Source organism: Dama dama, chromosome 24 (genome assembly GCF_033118175.1).
Source record: "Dama dama isolate Ldn47 chromosome 24, ASM3311817v1, whole genome shotgun sequence".
Taxonomy (NCBI): Eukaryota; Metazoa; Chordata; class Mammalia; order Artiodactyla; family Cervidae; genus Dama; species Dama dama.
In genome coordinates, this window is record NC_083704.1 from 43,228,487 (window position 1) to 43,249,495 (window position 21,009).

General features: G+C 43.2%; 1 protein-coding gene across 6 annotated transcripts in view; it reads left to right on the top strand.

Moving 5' to 3' along the window:
- The window catches only part of CADPS (calcium dependent secretion activator), a 468,107-nt gene that overhangs the window by 278,835 nt on the left and 168,263 nt on the right, over positions 1-21,009 (top strand). For all 6 annotated transcript variants that reach the window (XM_061129176.1, XM_061129179.1, XM_061129177.1 and 3 more), the window contains exons 7-8: positions 1,973-2,084; positions 9,359-9,498. In XM_061129176.1, coding sequence (XP_060985159.1) covers positions 1,973-2,084; positions 9,359-9,498 — 252 coding nt within the window. The remainder of the gene's footprint in view (positions 1-1,972; positions 2,085-9,358; positions 9,499-21,009) is intronic.

Sequence of the window (21,009 nt, forward strand, 5' to 3'; positions counted from 1 at the left end):
CCCATGGAGCTGGATGGCCCCTTGTCTCCATTTGGGGCTCTCTTACCAGCTCTCTAGGTACCTCATGTTTTTGAGTTAAGTTAGTGAGATTTAGCCTATTGTGTACAACCATGAGATTAGAAGCCAGGGTTCCATCATTTACAAATGAAGAACTATAAACAGCCAGCAAACATAGAGTAAGTAAAATAGTCAAGCCTGCTATTTACCACAAAAATGCCCATGAAAACAACAATGACAAAATTGGCCAGAGGAAAAACCGAATAGGAACACCCAGAGGAGGCAAAAAGCCATGTGATTTGCACTCTCCTTCCCAAATGGTAGGAGGATAGTCACCACCTGTATGGAAAGCATTTTGGAAATGGATGATCACTTCCAAACCATGAAAATCATTGATGAGCACAGTTCCCACAACATTGTAGGAGCACTACCGTGTTTGTTGATGAATGAGGGAAGAAATGATCTCCCATCTAACTCCCTGATTCCCCAGGAAATACACAGAAATGAAGTTAAAAAGTAATGTCCAACCCAATCTCAGTAATAGAGCAATGGTTAAATAAATTATGATGCATCCATAATATTATAATCATTAAAAATAATGTTCAGTGAGTAATCTATAATATGGAAATTGACCATTACGTAGGCAAACTGAGAAACATTTCTGTAGAAAATTATATCTATTCCTATTTCCTAATTCTGTAAAAGAATATATATTTGCATAATTTATTTATTCAACAAATACTTGTTAAGTTTCTTTTGTATGCTCAGTACTGCGGTAATGCAAGATAAACAAAATACACAGTCATGCGTTTATGGAGCTTACAGAATATGAGAGGATTCAGTTACTAAACAATCACCACAGTAAATCAGTCATTACAAATCTGTGATTCTTAGGAAAGAAAATTAAACAGTGCATTCAAGAGAGTAACACTGGCACCAAATTGAGACTGGGAGTTCAAGGGACGTATTCTCTGGGAAAGTTATTTAAGCGGAGCCCTGAAGAGTTAGCCAGGCGAGGAGTAGGGTGGAGAGAACACTGCAAGCAGATGGAACTGTGCAGACAGCAGCCCGGAGGTAGCATGATGGAGAGCCCATGACCCTCTGGTGGATGGCGGGGAGACCACACCCGGGGTCTGGATGGCCCCCATACAATGGAGCAGGTTCCACGGAAGGGTTTAGGGCAGCAGCTCAGTGTAATCCACTCAGCACTTTAAGAAGATCACACTATTTCAGGTACAGAGTGGATGGAAGTGGCTCTGTGAGAATAATGCGAATGAATGAAAAGGTCACATGTCGGGGGCCCACCAGGGGCTCATGTCAACCCAGACTGGCAAATGCCAGCTCAGCCAGGGGCTCCCCTCTTGGGAGATCCACTGTGGTTCCCAGAAATTGGTGAGTGGGAAAGGGGGTTTCCCTCATCACCTCCTTCCACCTTCATTCCTCTTTATCAGGGCTAAGCTTCAGCCATCACTCTAGTCAACATATCTTTGAATGTCAGTGGAAATAGGACTCCCTCCCAACCCCCTATTAGTGAGGTCTCATTGTAAAGTCATGTTAGGTCCGGCCAGAGGAAGTGCCATCTCAAAATCTAGAACAGCAGTTCCCAAGAACCTAGGGATTGATTCCTGACTATAAGAAAATGTTAGCAGTTACCCTGGAGTAGTTTGTGGGAAAAGCAAGTGCATGGGACAAAGTTCTCACCAACTTGATTTCATGCTAATTCCAAGTGATTCCTTCTAGTGCTCTGTGAAGACCCCTGGCAACTTTCTGAGCATCTGTCTTGCATTTGTCTAACAAGTTAATTAACACTTTCTGTCATTCTGGCAGCTTGGGAGGGGAGGGAAGAGGGATGTGACAGCCAGTGATAATGCCTCAGGTTAACCCTGTGTTCACCCAACGCAAGAGGAAGGCAGGGCTAAGTTGAGCATTGTGACAGTGGAGGGCTCGCCAGTGACCTCTCTGATTCCGTCCACAGCTGGGGCACCCAGGGTGACTTCTCTACAACCCACGCACTGCCCGCTGTGAAGGTGAAGCTGTTCACGGAGAGCACGGGAGTCCTGGCCTTGGAGGACAAGGAGCTGGGACGGGTAAGTGCTCCCTAGAAACATGCCAAACACACTTGAGTATACATGTGAAAAACAGATTTAGGATCTAGACTCAGTTGATCATCAGCAGTTTGTTCTACCTTCGTTCCTATCTGATGGGAGTATTCAACTGTCAGGCGGAATGCAGGACCATTCATCATTATAGAGGAATAGCTCACTTGTGGTTGGATGATTAGTACCCCTGGGCCCCGCCCATTCAATACCAGCAGAGGCCAGCACTGACTGTTTTGTCAACCAAAAACTGTCCCCCACATTTCTGAAACATCTCAAGGGGTGGTACCAATCCCTTTGAGTACCACTGAGATATTAATTCTTATTTGAATCATTTCTTTTATGAATCATTTCTTCTTTCATCTCAGCTACTGACTGACTCTGCACCAAACAGCTAGTATTTTCAGAACTCCAGCTGACTTTGTCCCTTGCTGGCTTACACTGCTCCCATGGCTCCACAGTGAAATCAGAGCTGGAGCACAATGCACAGAGACCCATGTGACCTGGCCTCTGCCCACCTCCCCAGCCGCCTCATTTTCTGTCCCCTCGCCCCTCATCCAGATGCGCCGGCATCACTGGCCAGATTTTAGTCCCTCGAGCACACCAGATTCTCCCTCATCTCAGGAGGCTTTCTCTCTGCCTGGGACCCTCTTCCCACCACCCAGCCCTGCCAGAGGCTGCTTGCTTCTCTAATCAATGCCGCCTCCTCCTCGGAGAGCCCTTTGGGGACTGCCCATCCTCCTGCCTTTACCCCCTCAGTTCCTTCCCTGTTCACATCCTCCAGAATTTATCACTGAGAGAATTTACAGAGATTTTGGCTTCTGTCTCCCCCACTGGACTGTAAAAATTCCAAGGAGATAGAAAGCAATTTTGTCCTTTTTAAAAAAATTGGAGTGTAGTCAGTTTACAGTATTTTGTTTCAGGTGTTCAGCATGGTGATTCAGTATTTTCATAGATTATACTCAAGTTTACAATTATTATAAAATACTGGATATATTCCTTACGTTGTACAATATAGCTTTGTGTCTTCTTTATTTTATGTATAGTAGTTTGTACCTCTCAGTCCCCTACCCCCTTTTTGCCCCTGCCCCCATCCATCTTTCCCATTGCAAGAGAGAGACCATGAGCGTGAAACTGGCCATTATTTTGTTCACCACCTTATACCTGTACCCAGAGCCCAGCACATTTCGTTTGCCCTGGTTGAGTGCATAATCCCTTCTGAAAGCTCTGTGACACAAACCAAGACACTTAACCTCTCTGAGCCTCTGACACATCATCTCTGTCGTGCAGGGACAGAATACCTCAAGGCGCACCTAAGGTACACGCGCCTAAGAACACCAGTAAGAGCACGTTAACCAGACTTTCTTTTTCATGCCTTTGTCTTTTCATTTCCTTTAGCTGGTTTTCATCTATAGAACTCTATGGAATCATATTACTAGGACCTAGACCACAGATTGAAATAAGGCAAAAAGTAAACAAGACTAGTAGCAAAAAGACCTCTCCCCACACACACGAAAAAGAAGGGGGATTAAAGTAAGAAGAAGTTTACCTGTTTTCTTTGTGAAATGACAAATACTCATTTCCATCCCTAGGGGAAGAGACACACAGAATGGGGGAAGGAGCCTGTCTTTTCTATTTCTTCAAACCTTTCTTTTTCCGTGAAGCCTTGAATCAGGAGTCATGAGTGTCTCAGAGACCTAGGATATTAGTGTTAGCAGACTCAAGTTCGGGAGGCATCAACCTGAGTCCATTCCATGGGCCTCAGGAGCCCCTTGAAATTGTTTACAGACGTTGGGGCGGGGGACGTAGTAATGCTTGCTAATCCAAGTGTTCGCCAGCTTCCTTAAACTGTTTCCACTCAGAGAAGTTAAAACCACTGGTCTAGTCAAAGCCTTTTACTTTAAAGATGAGAAAACTGATTGCTGTGGAAGGCAGGATCCTCCAGGGCGTGCACGTGCACACACACGCAGCCACCCCTCATTCAGGACCCATACGCTGTTCCATGTTTACCACTGGCCAGGCCACAGCCCCTCAGTGACTCTTCATCTGAACCCTAGGGAGAAGGTGCAGTTCCTACCCTCCTCTGTTCTTGGGCCCAGAGGAGGTAAGTGACTTGCCAGGAATTATGTTACCTCATCTCTAGGGCTATTTTTACTACACCATTTTGTTCACATGCAAAAACAAAACTCCTCTGCTGTTGGGGTGAAGACCGTGAGTTTGCCACAGCCCCTCACAGCCATTAATCTCTTAACAAATTATACTCTCCTCCAGTCTCATTGCAGATTCCGCCAGAGAGCAGTTTACCCCTCCTTCCTGCCTGGGAAACTCCACCTTGCAGTGGAGCTGGCCTGCCTGGCCCTAGTGCTGGCGGGGCGGGCGCCCTCTGCTGGCAGCACCTCCACAGGCAGCAGCTGGGTGACAGAAGTGGTCTTTTTAACAAGGAGCAGCAGAGGATGAGGTGGTTAGATAGCATCACCCACTCAGTGGACATGAATTTGAGCAAACTCTGGGAGATGGTGGAGGACAGAGGAACCTGGTGTGCTGCAGAGTGAAGCTGTGCAGTCCATGAGGTTGCAGAGTCAAACACAACTTAGCAACTCAACAACAACAACGACAACAACAAGCAGCCAATTAATGGGGCTTCCCAGGTGACTCAGTGCTAAAGAATCCACCTACCAATGCAGGAGATACAGGCTCAATCCTTGAGCCAGGAAGATCCTCTGGAGAAGGAAATAGCAACCCACTCTAGTGTTCTTGCCTGGGAAATCCCATGGACAGAGGAGCCTGGTGGGCTACACATACAGCCCATGGGGTCGCAGAGTCAGTCACGACTTAGTGACTGAGCACGCAGACATAGCCGATTAATAGCATTGTGATAGGTTCGGGTGCACGGCAGAGTGACTCAGCCATACGTATATACACATGTAGCCGTTCTCCCCCTGGGAGGGGAGTTTGGGGGAGATTCTTTCGACCCCTTGAATAAGTGTTTCTATGCATTGATTCTTCCCAAGTTTAGCAGGACACAGCCACATTCAAAGATTCTGGTGCTAAGTTCCTACATGTAATAGTATTTAGTTGGTTCTATTTGTGTTTTTATGTTTCATTTTTACTCATCTTGCTAACTAAAAAGTAACTTATTCATATACTAAAAAAATAATAATCAAAATAGATATGTAATGAAAATGAATGAGCCCACCCACCTAACTTTAGTATCTTTTACCAGAGAAAAACCTTGTTTTTGATGTGTTGTGTATTCTTCCCCGGATATTCTCAGGAGGTACAAACATAGTATGTACAAACACATTTGAATATATCTCTCTTAAAAAAGAGAGAGAAAAAGAGCATAGTTGGATACATATTGCTCCGCACTTCACTTGAAATGCCAGGATATTTGGAGATTAGTCTGTATCACCACATACTGACTTCCCTCTTGTTTTCATAGCCAAGTACACTATGTACATGTATTTGTTTAGACTGTCTCCACTCTCTGGCTGTGTAAACAGTGCCTCTGTGAATTACCTTGTTTATTTCTTTGCATGTTTGTGTACATAAATAGGATAAATTTCAAAAAACTACCTTGCTGCATGAAAATTGAAATTTGACAGATAACTACCAAATTGTCCCCTAAAGAGTATATGTGCTCAGTCGCTCAGTTGTGCCCGACTCTTTGTTGCCCCACTAACTATAGCCCACCAGACTTCTCTGTCCATGAAATTTTCCAAGCAGGAACATTGGAGTGGATTGTGACTTCCTACTCCAGGGGGTTTTTCCAACCCAGGTATCCAACCCGTGTCCCTTGATCTCCTGCATTGGCAGGCAGATTATTTACCACTAATGCCAACTGGGAGGCCCCAAAGAGTGTACCCCAATTTATAATTCTCAAAAGGCATGAGGGAATGTCTGTTTCCCCACACTCTTGCCAACACTGCAGTGCTGTCAAACACATTCATCAAATAGGATTGCAGGCCTGCCATGTCTGGTCATGTGTGCCATGCACAGAGCAAACAGGAATGACAGGAAAAAATCCGTAACCTCACAAAATGTAAGGGATGGAGACAAAAAACCAGAAATTACAGGGTAATGTGGTGAGTGCTCTGCTAGAGAAAGATGCCTAGGGAACACATAGCAAGGGGATATATTCTAGTCTGAGGAGAAGAAACATTGACCCAGGAGAATGCAGAGATCAGGAGAGACTTACAGGCTAAGTGGTGGAGGGGATCAGTCAGGTAAATAAAGCCAGGTAAAGACTCAGGGTAAAGCCATCCACCAGAAAGATCTGTCTGGGTGCCCAGGTAATGAAGGGAAGCTGGGGCCGGCTGGCATGCAGCTTACTGCCCGGGATGGCGTGTGTTCCCACATCAGCATTACCACATCAAAGCACACACAGCACACATGGACCGCAGCTGAGATGACAAAGTGCTTGATTAGCAGCTTGGAATGTCTAGATGAGGTGTCTAGACTACTCAGGACTCATGTGTACTCATGTGCCCCCAGAAGGACCCTAATAATTCAGCGGGACTGACACTTAAAAAGGATTTGGCAGCCTGTCGGGCACATGGCAGGGTGGGATGAAGATGGAGGAAGACTGCAGTGACCTCATCTCTCTATCTACCCTAGAGACGAGGTCTCCCCAGGGAGTGATCAAATGGGGGAAGAAGCCTTTGTGGAGCGGACAGTGATGATCTGTGGCCATTTGTGTCAGCGAATGGACAGCATATTGCCAATGGGAAATGTGCCCAGGATCCATATGGTGGATGGCCTGTTAATGAGCTCTGGGTACCCAGTGCCCGTTTCGATTTTGCCAAATGAGCAGAAGCAGAAGGAGGCCCTGGGCCTTACCTGCTGCTGTTCTGGCCCTGGTGGTGTTTCCCTTATCAGCTCCGCCCCGTCCTTGTTTCCCAACACATCACCCCCTCTCCCCACTCATCACCTCTCGGGCCAAACGAGCACAGCTGATAAGGTCAGCTTCACCAAGATCAGCAGGGCTCGCTCTCTGCCTCCACAGTCTGGGCTCTCAGGATGTGGAACATGATGGAGGTGACCTAGAAGGACAGGCGTTATCTTGAAAGATAACGAGAGATCTCTACAACCCAGTGGCACCGTGACTGACTGGTTTCCTTCTGGTGGCCCAAGGCATGTCACGGTTCACTAGTGCCAGGTAAGTGAACTGATGACATTTTGTGATAGAAATTACAACTAAATCAGCCCTCACAAAATGAGCAAATGACCAGAAAGATTACTACAGAAGAGCTATGATTTAAAGACGGTACTGGTATTACAAGTCTGGCAAAAAATGTGAAAACAGTGGAGGTGACATCAGTCCTACTAATGAAGAGTTCTGCCATCCATGTCATGAGATAAAAACAACGCCAGTGTGCTCAGGATGAGATGTCCATCAAAACAGTATGAAATTATCCATTAAGTCCTCTTGAACCACGGATTCACATCTGGTATCACTAACAGTGAGCCTTGCATTACCTGTACATGGTTCCTTAACATATAGCTAATAATATACAGAGCCACCAGCATTAGCAAGATGTTTAAAACTAGAGTTTGAGGGTACTTCCCTGGTGGCCTGTACTTCCATTGGAGAGTCACAGGTTCAATGCCTGGTCAGGGAACTGAGATCCTGCAAGGATGGCACTGTCAAAAACATTAATAAAGTAAAAAATAAAAATAGAAGTTTTTTTTAATCTTTAACCTATCTTTTAAAAACTTCTGTTTGTGTATGTTTTAAAATATATGTAATGCAGTATTAATATAAAGATACAGCATATAAAATATACATGGATATATGTTTTATATACATTTATATTAATTTTTATATTACTAGTAATCTATTTACAGGTTTTTGGCTACTTGCTTAAAAAAATTTTACTGAAGTCTGTAATCTTCCAAATATGTTGGCAGCCTCAGTTTTGAAAAATCAGGCCTTCTTGTATTTTAATCAGGTCTTTAGACCTTAAAAGGACTCAAATGTTGGAGTTATCAAGAATGTACAAATTCTGTTTCATCAGAAAGACAGAACTGAGTGGATTAATAAAAGGGTCAGGCCTAGAATCAGAAGGGGTCAAAAATCAGCAGGCAAGACATGTCGACGTGGGCTGATTTTCTTTTCCTGCCATGATCTCCTGTTCCGCTCCAGGCCTTGCTCCTCATCCCACAGGAAGCTGTGTGCTCATCCCTCCAAGTGCAGGCCAAGCCTGCATGACCACACTGAGGCGGACAGCCCCTGGAGGGCCGGAGTGTCCAGCCCTGAGACTCTGACCTCCTCCTCCCTCGTCCTCCTGCAGGCTGCAGGGGGCTGCCTTTGCTGCACCTGGAGAAAACAAAGGCTCTCAAAACAGACCAAACAGCATGCACCAAACCAGGGCTGTCTACCATCCCAGAAGCAGAGGCCCAGCTTTTGTCATGCCTATATTTGGTTCACATTCCCTTTGTTTAGGGGGTTTTCCAAATACTTCACTCCTCTTGAATGCATGTCCCCTAGACCCCAGGTGGCTCCTGAGTGAGAACTCTTTTGTCACATCATGAAAAAGTGGATTTACAGGAGAAGTGGGTCCCCTTCTGGCTTCACTTATGGCATCTGTGACAGTGAGAGCTGGGACGGAAGACCCAAGTCACTTTGTCATCTCTGAAGCACCCTGGTGACAGGCCTTTCCTCAGAGCCTATCCTTCTTCAAGCTGTGTGTGCTTCCCTCTGGGCCAGGACAGAGCTGGGTGCTCTGTGATGTCACATCCAGGTTGAAATGTGGGACTCTAAGCCTGTCCCATCAAATCATGTCCCTTCCTTCTTCCCCTGCAACCCTAATGGGATTTCTCCTCTCGAGATAGCAGAAGAAATCCTGAAGAATGGGAGAAGGAATAGACGTTCTCTCTACTATAGATGGGTGTTTCTTCCTTTTATGCAGCCATCTTTGAGGAGAGTAATGTGTGGAGTTCATTCTTAGTTCTGTGTTGCTTTACTCAGAAGCATGATCACAGAAATTGTGATCCCTGCCCTTTCAGAATTAGCCAGGGAGAGAGAGAAGAAAACCAAGAATGCCACTTCTGTCCTCAGGCCGGGCTGCATGGCACCAGTCGGCCGTAGTTGGTAGGTGGATCCTTGGATTTGAGGCTGATGTTTAGGCCTTAACTGCCTTCCTGCTGGCCGTGGGGCATGGATAAGACCCTCAATTCTCAGCAGCAAAGTTTCTCATCTGTGAAAACATATCCATATCGTGTTCCTATTTGCTGGCTAAGATGGTTGTCTTTTTTCCCTCCAGGTTATTCTCCATCCCACCCCCAACAGCCCCAAACAGTCAGAGTGGCACAAAATGACAGTCTCCAAAAACTGCCCCGATCAAGACCTCAAAATCAAACTTGCTGTCCGAATGGATAAACCTCAGAATATGAAGCATTCTGGGTAAGTGCTCCTTCTCTGAGGGGTAATTTCTTCATCCATTTCTTTATTTAAAAAAAAAAAAGTTGTTCTTTGGAGAATTACATGGAAGAAAATATAAAGAAATATATGAGAGATTATTAAAATACATGACTATGATATTTACTATAGACTTCCTTAATCCTTGTGATTACTGTATTTGCATTTTTGCTAAACTGTCAGGATAGCTGTTTCTTTCTCCTTTCTAAAAAAATTTCCAGTACAGTTCAAAACCTTCCCAGCCCCAGGCTCTGGTTTATGAGATTTTATTGGCTTCACATACCTTCTTAAAGGCATCTAGATCTTTCTGACTCTCCGACACATGCACTTACACCTTCATTAACAACCACATCCAGGAGGTGTGAGCAGTTGCCTTAGGCAACCTTCAAACAATCAATTCACATTGAATCAGTTTTGGTGTTTAGCGTAGCATTTAAATTAACCACAAAGTGGAAAATTTGTCTTAAGTTTCTTAAGATTTGAGAGGAATGACCAATAAAGTAATTTCAAGTAAGATAAAAAAAAAATAGATAAAACATAGTTTTATTTTATAGATCAAACCAGTGGTTTGTACAGGAAATGTTTATTGACACGTGGGCTTATATTGAGCGCCATCACCCAAAGCTAAATTGCTTGGATCCCACAAGCTCAGAAAATGTGATCACTTAGAAAGGAGTTGGACCGTTTAACTCTGATAAGGGGAATGCTTAACCAGTGAAAGGGAGTGGGTTGTTTTCCAAGGATTCTGCACATACCACAGCCAACCAGCTACCATTCTGCTTTAAGTGGTAAAATTGACATGAAAATTGAAGCTTGGTTTTGTGCTAGAGATTTGGGGAATTCATAATCCAAATACCATGGACTAGCCACTGGTTAAGACAGATTTAAACAGGAGCCCATGGGAGATGCAGAGGGATGAGAGGTCCAGAGGTATGTGGTCAGGACAGGCGGTTCACCTCCCAGCAACTGGGCAGACCACGGCAGCCTGTGAGCCGAGTGAAGAGCAGCACTCTGGTCTTGGTGCTTGCAGGTTCTAGGGAACAGAGAAGGCTCAGGACTTGAGGGAAAGAGTCCAGCCAGGGCGTTGGAGGGGGTCAGCATGAGGCGCTCTAGAGGAAGCGGGGCGCCCACAGACTAAGGGCCAGGTCCTGAACCTGGGCTCTGGCTGGGATTTGAGGAGCTCCCGCGGCATTATCTGCTAGCCAGACTGTCCTAGAGTGTGAGGTGGGATTTTGGCAAAGCTCTTCTGCCTGTGGCCGTGCAAAGGCTGTAGGAGAGGGAGCCAGGGCCCTGCTGCATGTTTGGTTCTTTTCCAACCGTCCATCATGGAGGGCATCCAGCTTCGCTTCAGTTACACTAGCAACTCATGAAAATGATTGTGACATGTTTCTGAGGTCAGCTTTTCCTCCTTATCATATTCCTGGCACTTATTCCCAAAATGTTAAATGGAATTTCTCCCTAAAATCTGGTCTTGTTCAATATAAACATCCTACTTTTAAGACAAAGGATTTGAGAATTCTGTTGGGTTCCTCTGGCACCCAGAAACAGATTTTGGGTCTGAAGCAGACATTGTCTCATAAATACTTGGTAAATATTTGCTAACGGAACAAGAACATGAGTGAGCAGTATGGAGGGGATAAGGGCGAAGTGAAGAGGATAAAGCAGACGAAAAAGAATATGAATGAATGTATTTGTCTTTAAATATGCTTCAAAAAAAAAAGCTTCCTTAAAAAGATCAGTAGCTCACCCTACTTTGTAGGCCCCTTTGAAGCTCTGAACTAGGAATTTTATAAACACTCTGTTCTTTAATCTCCACTGCAAACACTTGACATACATATCCCTTTCCTCATCAGACAAATTCCCATTTCTTACACTCTCTTCATTTCTCTAACCAGTCTGAGTTAAGTAATTTTTCTCTTGATTCAGTTGTAGAATTATTAACATATTTCAGGCCATCTTGATCTTATGGATGACAGGATAAATCTGTAACTCACTTCTGATGGGCTCCACAGCTATTTCAGTTTATTAAGCTGCCATTTAAAAACTACCCCTGCCAGGAAATATACCAGGAGGGCATAGAGCTGCTCTGAAAAGTGAATGGTGGTTGCCTTAAAACATGGTCTGACCCACTGTGCCCTAAAATCAGAACGACCTTAGCTACTCAAGGGATGATGCAAGGAAAAAAATGTTCTCAACTATATTTTTTTTTTTTTGCATTTGAACTTAAAATAGCTTTATGAAGCCCTATTATATGGGGAAGGAGGATAGAAATATCAGAATAGTGTCAAGTTTAGAGAATGAGAGAAAGAAATTTTTAAGAATTACAGCTGAGATTATATTGGGTTGGTGAAAAACTTTGATTAGTGAATACATGGCTCGATGAAGTTCTTGGTGAAAATGAAAAATATGTTTTTAATTTTTACTTAAAACTGAACGAACTTTTTGGCCGCCCCAATAAATTGTACCTAGTTCAATGTTTGTTAAAATTCTAAAGGAAACATTAGAATTGCTATGATTGACTCTTTTTTTGTGTGGACTGTGGTTCCTGGAATGAGCCGCTGGGCCATTTGAATAGCTTTCTTTATTGAATGGGAAATTGTCAGCGAGAAAATCAGCACCGGTCTTTGGCTTTAAGATATGAGTATTGGGGATGTTTGAGAATGAGCAGCTCTTCAGTGACTTTCTAATTTTTCATCTTTTGTATCCATATGATGCTTTCAGGTTCTGGAATTGCATGCATTTGCATCATCTCATTTTATCCCTGAAACAGCCTCCCAAGGATTAGGTATCGTTATCCCTCCATCTTAATAAATAGTCTTTCCCTTCCCTCAGCTGCTCAGACCAAGATCCTTGGAGTCATCTCTGACATGTTTCTGTCTCCCACACTTCATCTCACCCATCATCAAGTCCTCTTCATTCCACCTTCAAGGTAAATCTAGAGTTTAGCCGCCCATCACCACCACTGCACCCCCTCACTTGTTGCACTTGCCTCGTAAGCAGTTCCCTCGCTGCTGCCCTTGCTTCCTATCAGCTATCTCCCACTCTGAAGCCAGTGTAATATTTTTAAAAAACACGAGTCAGATCCTACCACCTGCATGCTGGAAAATCTCCAGTGATTCCCCAAGCTCATTTAGAATGAAGGTCAGCGTTGTTTCCATGGCCCCAAGGCCCTCTCTGATAAAGACTCCACTGCCTGTCTGACCTTGATCATGGCTCCAGCCTCACAGGCCCCCTTGCTCTTCACCAAAGACTTCACGTGTACCCCCTCCTCAGGGCCCTTGTCCCCCCTGTTTCCTCTGCCTTGGGGAAGTGCCTTCTCCCCCACCCAGATATCCACAGGACTCCCCTTGATTTCTGCACCTCTCTGCACCTTATCAGATGCCTTTCCTGGTCCACCTGTCCTCTCTGCCTTTTTCTGTCTCTCACCCTTCTTTGTTTTCACCAGAGCACTTACAGTCATCTCACAGACCAGCTATTACTTCATTTATTATTTTGTTGTCTGTCTTCCCCACTGGACTTTGAGTTCCTTCTCAGCAGAGGCATTTGTCTTCTTTGTTCAAAGAAGCTAGTACAGGGCCTGACTGTACTAAAAGTTCAGTAAATTTGTTGCTCTATAAATGAATATGGATGAATGAATGTCCACTTTACAAATAGGAAAACTAAGGTTTATAGTGGTGAGCACACTTGCCCAGGGCAGAGTAAGCATCAGAGTCAGTTCTAGGATTGTGTTATTTCTTTCCATTTGAAATGAAAGAAATCAACTTGATGGAGGACCTGAAACATGAATAAAATACAAAGCTTCCCGTGGCTCCACTAGGAATTCATTCAGTGAACCGCAGTCCACTCAAGCAGAAGTAATTTACAGCAATCCTTCTTTTTTTTGGCTGATTTTTTTTTTATTTAATAAAACTATAAAACTTCAATCCAAAAAGTTCAACAAACACATGTTTAAGAAACATGGGGGAAAAAGCTAGAAAAACAGTGTAAGTATAATGTTAATAACTAGTGATAAAGAGCAAATCATAAAAGCAGCTGGAGGATGTGTGCAACATAAAACAAAATGTTGCACACAGAAGAACAAGAACAAAACAGAGGGGAGGAGAGGGTGAGATGTGTGGAGAGAGTAATGTGGAAGCTTATATTACCATGTGTAAAATAGATAGCCAAAGGGAATTTGCTGTATGGCTCAGGAAACTATAACAAGGGCTCTGTGTCACCCTAGAGCGGTGGGATGGGGAGGGAGACGGGAGGGAGGTCCAAAAGGGAGGGGATACATGTCTACCTGTGGCTGATTGATGTTGAGGTTTGACAGAAAACAGCAAAATTCTGTAAAGCAATTATCCTTCAATTAACAAATAAATAAATGTAAGAAAGAACAAAACAGTGCTTGTTAGAAACATTAGAAGTGAGGGCCTTCCCTGGTGGTCCAGTGGCTAAGACCCCATGCTCCCTATGCAAGGGGCCCAGGTTTGATTCCTGGTCAGGGAACTAGATCCCACATGCTGCAGCTTAGACCTAGTGCAGCCAAAATAAATAAATGAATATATTTTTCAAAATGCTTAGAGAAAGAAACATTACAAGTGGGAAGACAGAGGAGCAACACCTTTAATGTACTCAGATCTATATATCCAATGAAAACATCTTTCAAAATGACTGACAAAATTGTCAGCCATGCTTCTTAAAAATCCCCTTTCCTCTTCCATCTTTTTAGCTGTGCCGTTGCTCTAGATTTCCTGTTCTTCAAAACAATCACATTCCTCTTCCTGCCCCATAAGTCTTCAAGGCACCACTCATTTTGACATAGTCTCTCAGTACTACCTAGAATGACCTAATTGAATATATTTGGGATTCCACTTTATTTCCCATGGGCTTATTTTCTATAATTAGATCAATTAAATCAAGTTAGCTGATAATGTTATTTATTTATTTTTTTTGATAATGTTATTTAAATCACCTAAATTCTTATTGATTTTCTATATATCATTGAAGTCTGACTATAATTGTGGCTTTATTTCTTTCTGCTTGAGAGTTCTGTCCATTTTCACATCATATATTTTGAAGCTGTCCATCTTTGCATCATACATTTTGAAGCTCTGTTATTAGATGCATCAACATTTAAAATGACCATGTCTTGATGAATTGACCCTTTCATCACTATAAATTGATCCTTATCCCTGGTAATATTTTGGCCCTGAAATTTATTTGGCATGACAGTAATAAATATAAACACGCCAGATTTTTTAAAAACTAATGTTGGCATCATAAATCGTTTTACATCCTTTTATTTTCTTGCCTATTTGTATCTTTAGATTTAAAGTATATTTTTTGCAGGAATCATAGAGTTAGGTCTGCCTTTTTAAATCTAATCTGAAGATCTCTGCCATTGGGCATTAAATATCCTTTTAATTGGGATATTCAGCCTATTTCTGTTTAATGTGGCTATTGATAACATTGTTTAAATTAAATTGGTATTTGTCATTTGATGTTTGTTTTCTGTGTATCCCAACTGATATTTATTCCCTTTTTCCCTCTTTTTCTACCTTCTTTTGAATTAGTTAAATACTTTATGATTCCATTCTATCTTCTTCATCGTATTGCTTTATATAAATGCCAGTTAGGTCAAGACTAGAACGTATTCCTCTCTGAACCTCATTTTGCTCAGCCTAAGATGGAGGTAATGGTATTTGTCCTAGAGGATTGTTGTGAGGATTAAATGAGTTGATAAATGTAAAGCATGTAGGACAGGATCTGAAGCATGGGAAGAGCCACGGCCACAGCTACAGGAGAGTTGGTCGTGGTGGCTGTTGTCATCGTCCATGTCATTTGCTTTCGTCTATACTTTGTGCATTTTCTCAGTGCATGCCTCTTCCTGCTGAGATGCTGCAGAAAGATGGAAGCACCTGGAACCTTAGCATTTGGTAATCTCTTTCGTTCCTCAATGAATGGAGGGAAGCATCCTAGTAGAAATAATGGCTTTTGTCCTCTTGTGATTGATCTTAGGAAAAAGTCATGAAAAATTTCTAGCAACAACAACAAAAGCGATCTCTGCCTCATTATATTGTGATGGTCCAGGCACCGTGGTGACACAGGAATGGAGGGACACAGAGGAGAGCTAGTGCAGCCTCCTGCATGCTGAGGACCGAGGCTCACTCTCCACTTCGACCCAGGTGGCACCGGTTCTTCATTTCTAGGCTCCTCCATGACTTGTGGTTTCACAGGCCCCTCAAAATGAAACCTCCGCCTCCCTGGTTTCCATGTCTCTCTCAGCCACCGCTACCCCTTCGTAAGGGGAAAGTGATTCTGGCAGATGTCGTGAGGGGGCCGTGTACTCTTCTGCCTACACGGGAGGCTCATCCCTGGGCACCTGAGGAGACATCCGATGACACACAATCAACGTTTCCCCACGAATAGCCATTGAACACCCTCCGTATGCTCACCTAGTGCTAAACACAGACTGCTTAATAAACAGAGCTGAGCACATTCACAGACTCCACTTGGAAGACTGTCCCATGGTTTTTTTTTTTTACACAAATGACAACTAGGCAAGCCTCACCCTGGGTGCTCCTCTGCTAGATGGTCCCAGAGCAGAGGGATGCTGGTGCCAGGGACTGACTCCTCCATGCGTTTGTTCAAGATTTCCTGGACCCAAAGTTGAACCGAACCCAAGTGGCTCTTTCTCCTCCCTTTGTAGTCCTTTGTAGTTCACTCTGGACTCTCATATAGCTAAAATGCCACCAGTGAATGGCAGGGATGTCAGTGTCTCACAGACATGGATTTTAAGAAAATGCTACAAGCAAGGATGTGTTAGAATCATGATGCAGAGTTTTGCCTGGAGCTTCAAACCCAAATATGTGAACCTTGCTCTATTTCCCAGCAGATGTGTGCCAAAAGCTGAACACAAATCGAAATAGAGAATCCAATGATGAATCCTTTACAGAGCTGGTAATTGCATGTATTGGGTTGACCAAAAAGTTTGTTTGGGATTATCTGTGACATCATATGAAAAACCCAAACAAACTTTCTGGCCAGCTCGATAATTCTTTCTACTAGGACTACTGTTTTTTACTACTACTAATAATAACAACAAACATCCATAATGCTTAGCATTACTGAGCACTTACTATGTGCCAGTTACCATGTAAGTCATCTTTATCACTCCTCACAACAACCAAATGTAGATGCTGTGCCAGCCCCATTTGATAGCTGAGTAAACTAAGGCATGGGGTAGCTAAGCCAAAAGATAGCTAATGGCAGGCTAATTCCCACCTCAGTACTTCCACCTTGAGTTTAAGATGTAACCCTTCAGCTTGACTTAGGCTCACAGCACTATAATATTGATATGTCTATTCCCAAATCCAGATTTCTACGTATCTGGATGGCTTGAAGAGACAGCTGAAGGCCACTGCCCACACAGGTCTGTCTGTAGAATGAGGAGCCTGGAGTGTGAGGTGGGGAGCAGCCACCTGTGTATCTACAGTGAAAGAATTCCATCTGCTCCAGGTGCATTCCATTCTGCTTAAGGAGCATATTCCAACCTAAGAAAATACAGAGCTGGAGCTGACTAGACAGAAACAGTACATTGTAGCCCTCAGTTTTTCTCAGTTTTGACATCTTCTGTTATGTGCCAGATTAGCAATAAATCCTGAGGAAAACCTCAGATGGAAAACTCTTCTTTCAGACAAACCAAATGATACTTTCTAAAGGAGGCTTAATTTTTCTCTGATCCCACTCAGCTTTCCTATTCAGTAGCTTTTAATCACAAGTCTCTGATTGGAATAGCCATTCATGTTCTTAGTTCGATAAAAAAAAAAGCCAAAGTTTGTGATTTGCAAGAGGAAGAATAGCATGCTGAAAGGGCAGTCTAGAACCACTGTTCCAGGTGTAAATTCTGGTGATGTCATTCACCAGCTTGAAGCCCTCGAGAAGTTACTTGAGCTTTCTGAACTTCATTCCCCTAGCTGTAACATAGGAGTAATAACATAGTGACATACTGAGTGGTAAGTTCTTACTTTGTGCCAGATCTTGTTCTAAGCACTTTCTACTTTATTAGCTACTTTAATCCTTACAACAGTGCTTGAAGAAGGTACTATTATTATTATCTCCATTGTACAGAGGAGAAAACTGAGGCAGAGATGTATAGTAACTTGCCGAAGGTCACTCAGGAACCTAGGCAATATGGCTCCAGATTCAAGCTCTTAACTCCTCCAAGTGGGTGTTATCAATTCCTGTAAAGTACTGGGCACCACACAGAAAAATAGTAAGACTTCACTCAACTGTAGCTGATATTTCTATTAAACTAATGATTCCATATGAATTATATTCTGTGACTTCAAGTGAACTGGTTTTCCTACTTGCATTCTCCTCAGTTAAAACTACACTTTATGGGACTTCCCTGGCAGTCCAGTAGTTAAGACTTCACCTTCGATGCAGGGGGTTTGGTTTGATTCCTGGTCAGGAACTAAGATCCCACATGCCTTGTGGCCAAAAAAGCCAAAACATAAAACAGAAGCAGTATTGTAACAGATTCAATAAAGACTTTAAAAATGGTCCACACCAAAAAAAAAAAAAAAAAAAAAATTAACAGAACTATAACTCTTTAGATGTAGTAGCTGTGTTTGTTTTTTTGACTCTCTTTATGCATATTTAGGTCAAGAAAAAATGGGTAGTAGCTGCTAGAAAAGTATGAAACTGTTACACTTTTACCAGCCATTACTAAAATGCGAAAATCTTTGCCCATTGTCTTTATTTGATCTTTCATTTCACCCATTTCCCTGTGTACATATGTGCAAGGAGAGTTGTTACCACATCAGTTCGGTTCAGTTCAGTCGCTCAGTCGTGTCTGACTCTGCGAACCCATGAATCACAGCACGCCAGGCCTCCCTGTCCATCACCAACTCCCGGAGTTCACTCAAACTCATATCCATCGAGTCGGTGATGCCATCCAGCCATCTCGTCCTCTGTCATCCCCTTCTCCTCCTGCCCCCAATCCCTCCCAGCATCAGGGTCTTTTCCAGTGAGTCAATTCTTCGCATGAGGTGGCCAAAGTACTGGAGTTTCAGCTTCAGCATCAGTCCTTCCAATGAACACCCAAGACTGATCTCCTTTAGGATGGACTGGTTGGATCTCCTTGCAGTCCAGGGGACTCTCTAGAGTCTTCTCCAACACCACAGTTCAAATACAATCTTACCACATATGTTGCTGTTAATAATTATTAGTAATGATATGCTTTTGTATGTTCTATAATTAGACTGACATTCATTGTGCATCTACTTCTTGCCATACTTTCTGCTTACACTTCACAAGCATCATCTCATTTAATCCCCACAACAACCCTGCACGAGAGAACTGTTTCTGGCCATGCTTTTCCAGAGTACCAAGTGGTTAAGTATCTTGTCCAACATCTTGGATTAAGCAGCAGAACTAGAACTGGAAGAGTATACTCTTAATCAGTACAGACCAATAAGCCACTCTGTCCTTAGACTTGGCTGAGGCTTCCTTTTAATGTTCCTTTCTTCTGTGGATGCATTAATATATTTCAAGAAGGTTAAGAGCACCGTCCAAGGCAGCTAGGTGATCCACATAACCAGAGCTGACCGTGTTGGCCTCAGAGCTGATAAACATACCAGCCAACCCGCCTTTTCCACAGCCTCAGCCTCCATCCTCTGGTCTGCACCCCTGTAACCATCTCCTCAATGATTTCCCTGCCTTCCCTCTTGCCCTTTCAATCTATAGTGCATTAACCACTCAACAGCCACTGGGATCATCTTAATTAGAAACATAAATGTGTCACTCCCCCCCTGCTTGAAACTCTCTCATAGTTTCCCATTCTTATTTAGATGGACTGTATTCCTGATCTGCTGCTGCTGCTAAGTCTCTTCAGTCGTTTCGACTCTGAGACCCCGTAGACAGCAGCCCACCAGGCCCCTCTGTCCCTGGGATTCTCCAGGCAAGAATACTGGAGTGGGTTGCCATCTCCTTCTCTGATCTAGTTGACCCATTAAAAAGTCACTCTGTTTCTGTTATATAACAAATGAAGTTCCAGTGAAAGCAGGGAGACCAGGTAGGAGCCTATTCCTGTGGCCCAGGTAGAGATGATAATAGCTTGAATGGGGAGTGGCAGTGGATATAGAAATACATAGGGTAGAGAACATCCCTGGCTGTCCATTGCAAGAGGCACAAGTTCAGTCCCTAGTGGAGAAGCTAGGATCCCACGTGCCTTGCACCAAAGCACCAAAACATAAAATAGAAACAATATTGCAACAGTTCAGTAAAGGCTTTAAAAATGATCCACATTTTTAAAAAAATTAGATGGGATATATTTTGAGAGGAAAAAAATTGCAAAAAACCTTGCAAAGAAATGCATGTCTTTATGCCATGTTTGAAACTCTCATCAGAAAACTTTATAAAGATGGCTCGGGTTTCTCAAGAGCCTGGCATTCAGAACAAATGTATATTGACCACCTACCATACATCAAAAATTGTGCCAGGAATTTAGAATGGAGAATTTAGAAAAAAAGAAATAAGTTTCCTTCCTTCAAGGAACTCACAATCCAGTAGAAACAATACATAGGAAACTAAAGAAATGATAGCAGTGTGATCATTGTAACTACCAGCAGAATTGTCTGCAGGGCCCAGGAGGTGATGGCATCAAGGTAAGAGTAGAAACTTAGAAAGAATATGAATTCTGACATAGGGATCAGGGAGAAGGTATTCCAGGTACCATAACATGTACAAAGGTAACGGGATGGGAAACTATGCTGTGGTCAGAGAGTAGAGATGCCATAAGATACAGAAGCTGAATTCAGAGAGCATAGACGAGCCAGAGGCAGATGCTCTGTTTTGTCTCTGTAGGCTAAGGTTTCACCGAGAGTATTCCCACCACTGATGCGACACAGCAGCGGTTATGATATACAGATAAGCATATAGTTAAAGAGTTACGTATTTTAATGTGTATTAGGCAGTATAAGATTAGAATATCAATATAAACATGATATGACAATTCCTTTCAAAATAAACTTATTCATGTTAAATAAGTTAAAGAAAAAATAAAGGCAAGTGAATTATATGATAGATGGACTGATTTGAAATAAATCATGGAAGTGCAGTGTGAGTGGCTGAAGTCTACCTGTCTACAGGGGAGACTCAGTGAAAGTGTTTCCCCAGGGAAATCCATGCTAGAACGTGCAGATGGTAGGATCCGTCCTGAGGCCAGAAAGAGGATGCACATCATTCTGGTCTGTGGTTGACTGTGGCCCTCAAATGTGGGCTGGGACTGAAAGGCGGGAGGTGTGAGCAGAGTGAGGAACTTTGCAGGAGGTAAAAATCAGCTGCACTTGCAACTGAGGAATAAGCATGAGGACCCGGATGACTCTGATCTATGGCTTAAAAGTCTGAGTGCTTTGGCCACCAGCCACTCCCAGAAGCCCCTGAAATTTGTCAAACAGTGTACGTTTTCATTAGGTGCATTCTTCATTACCTTCCAAAGTAGAAACTCTG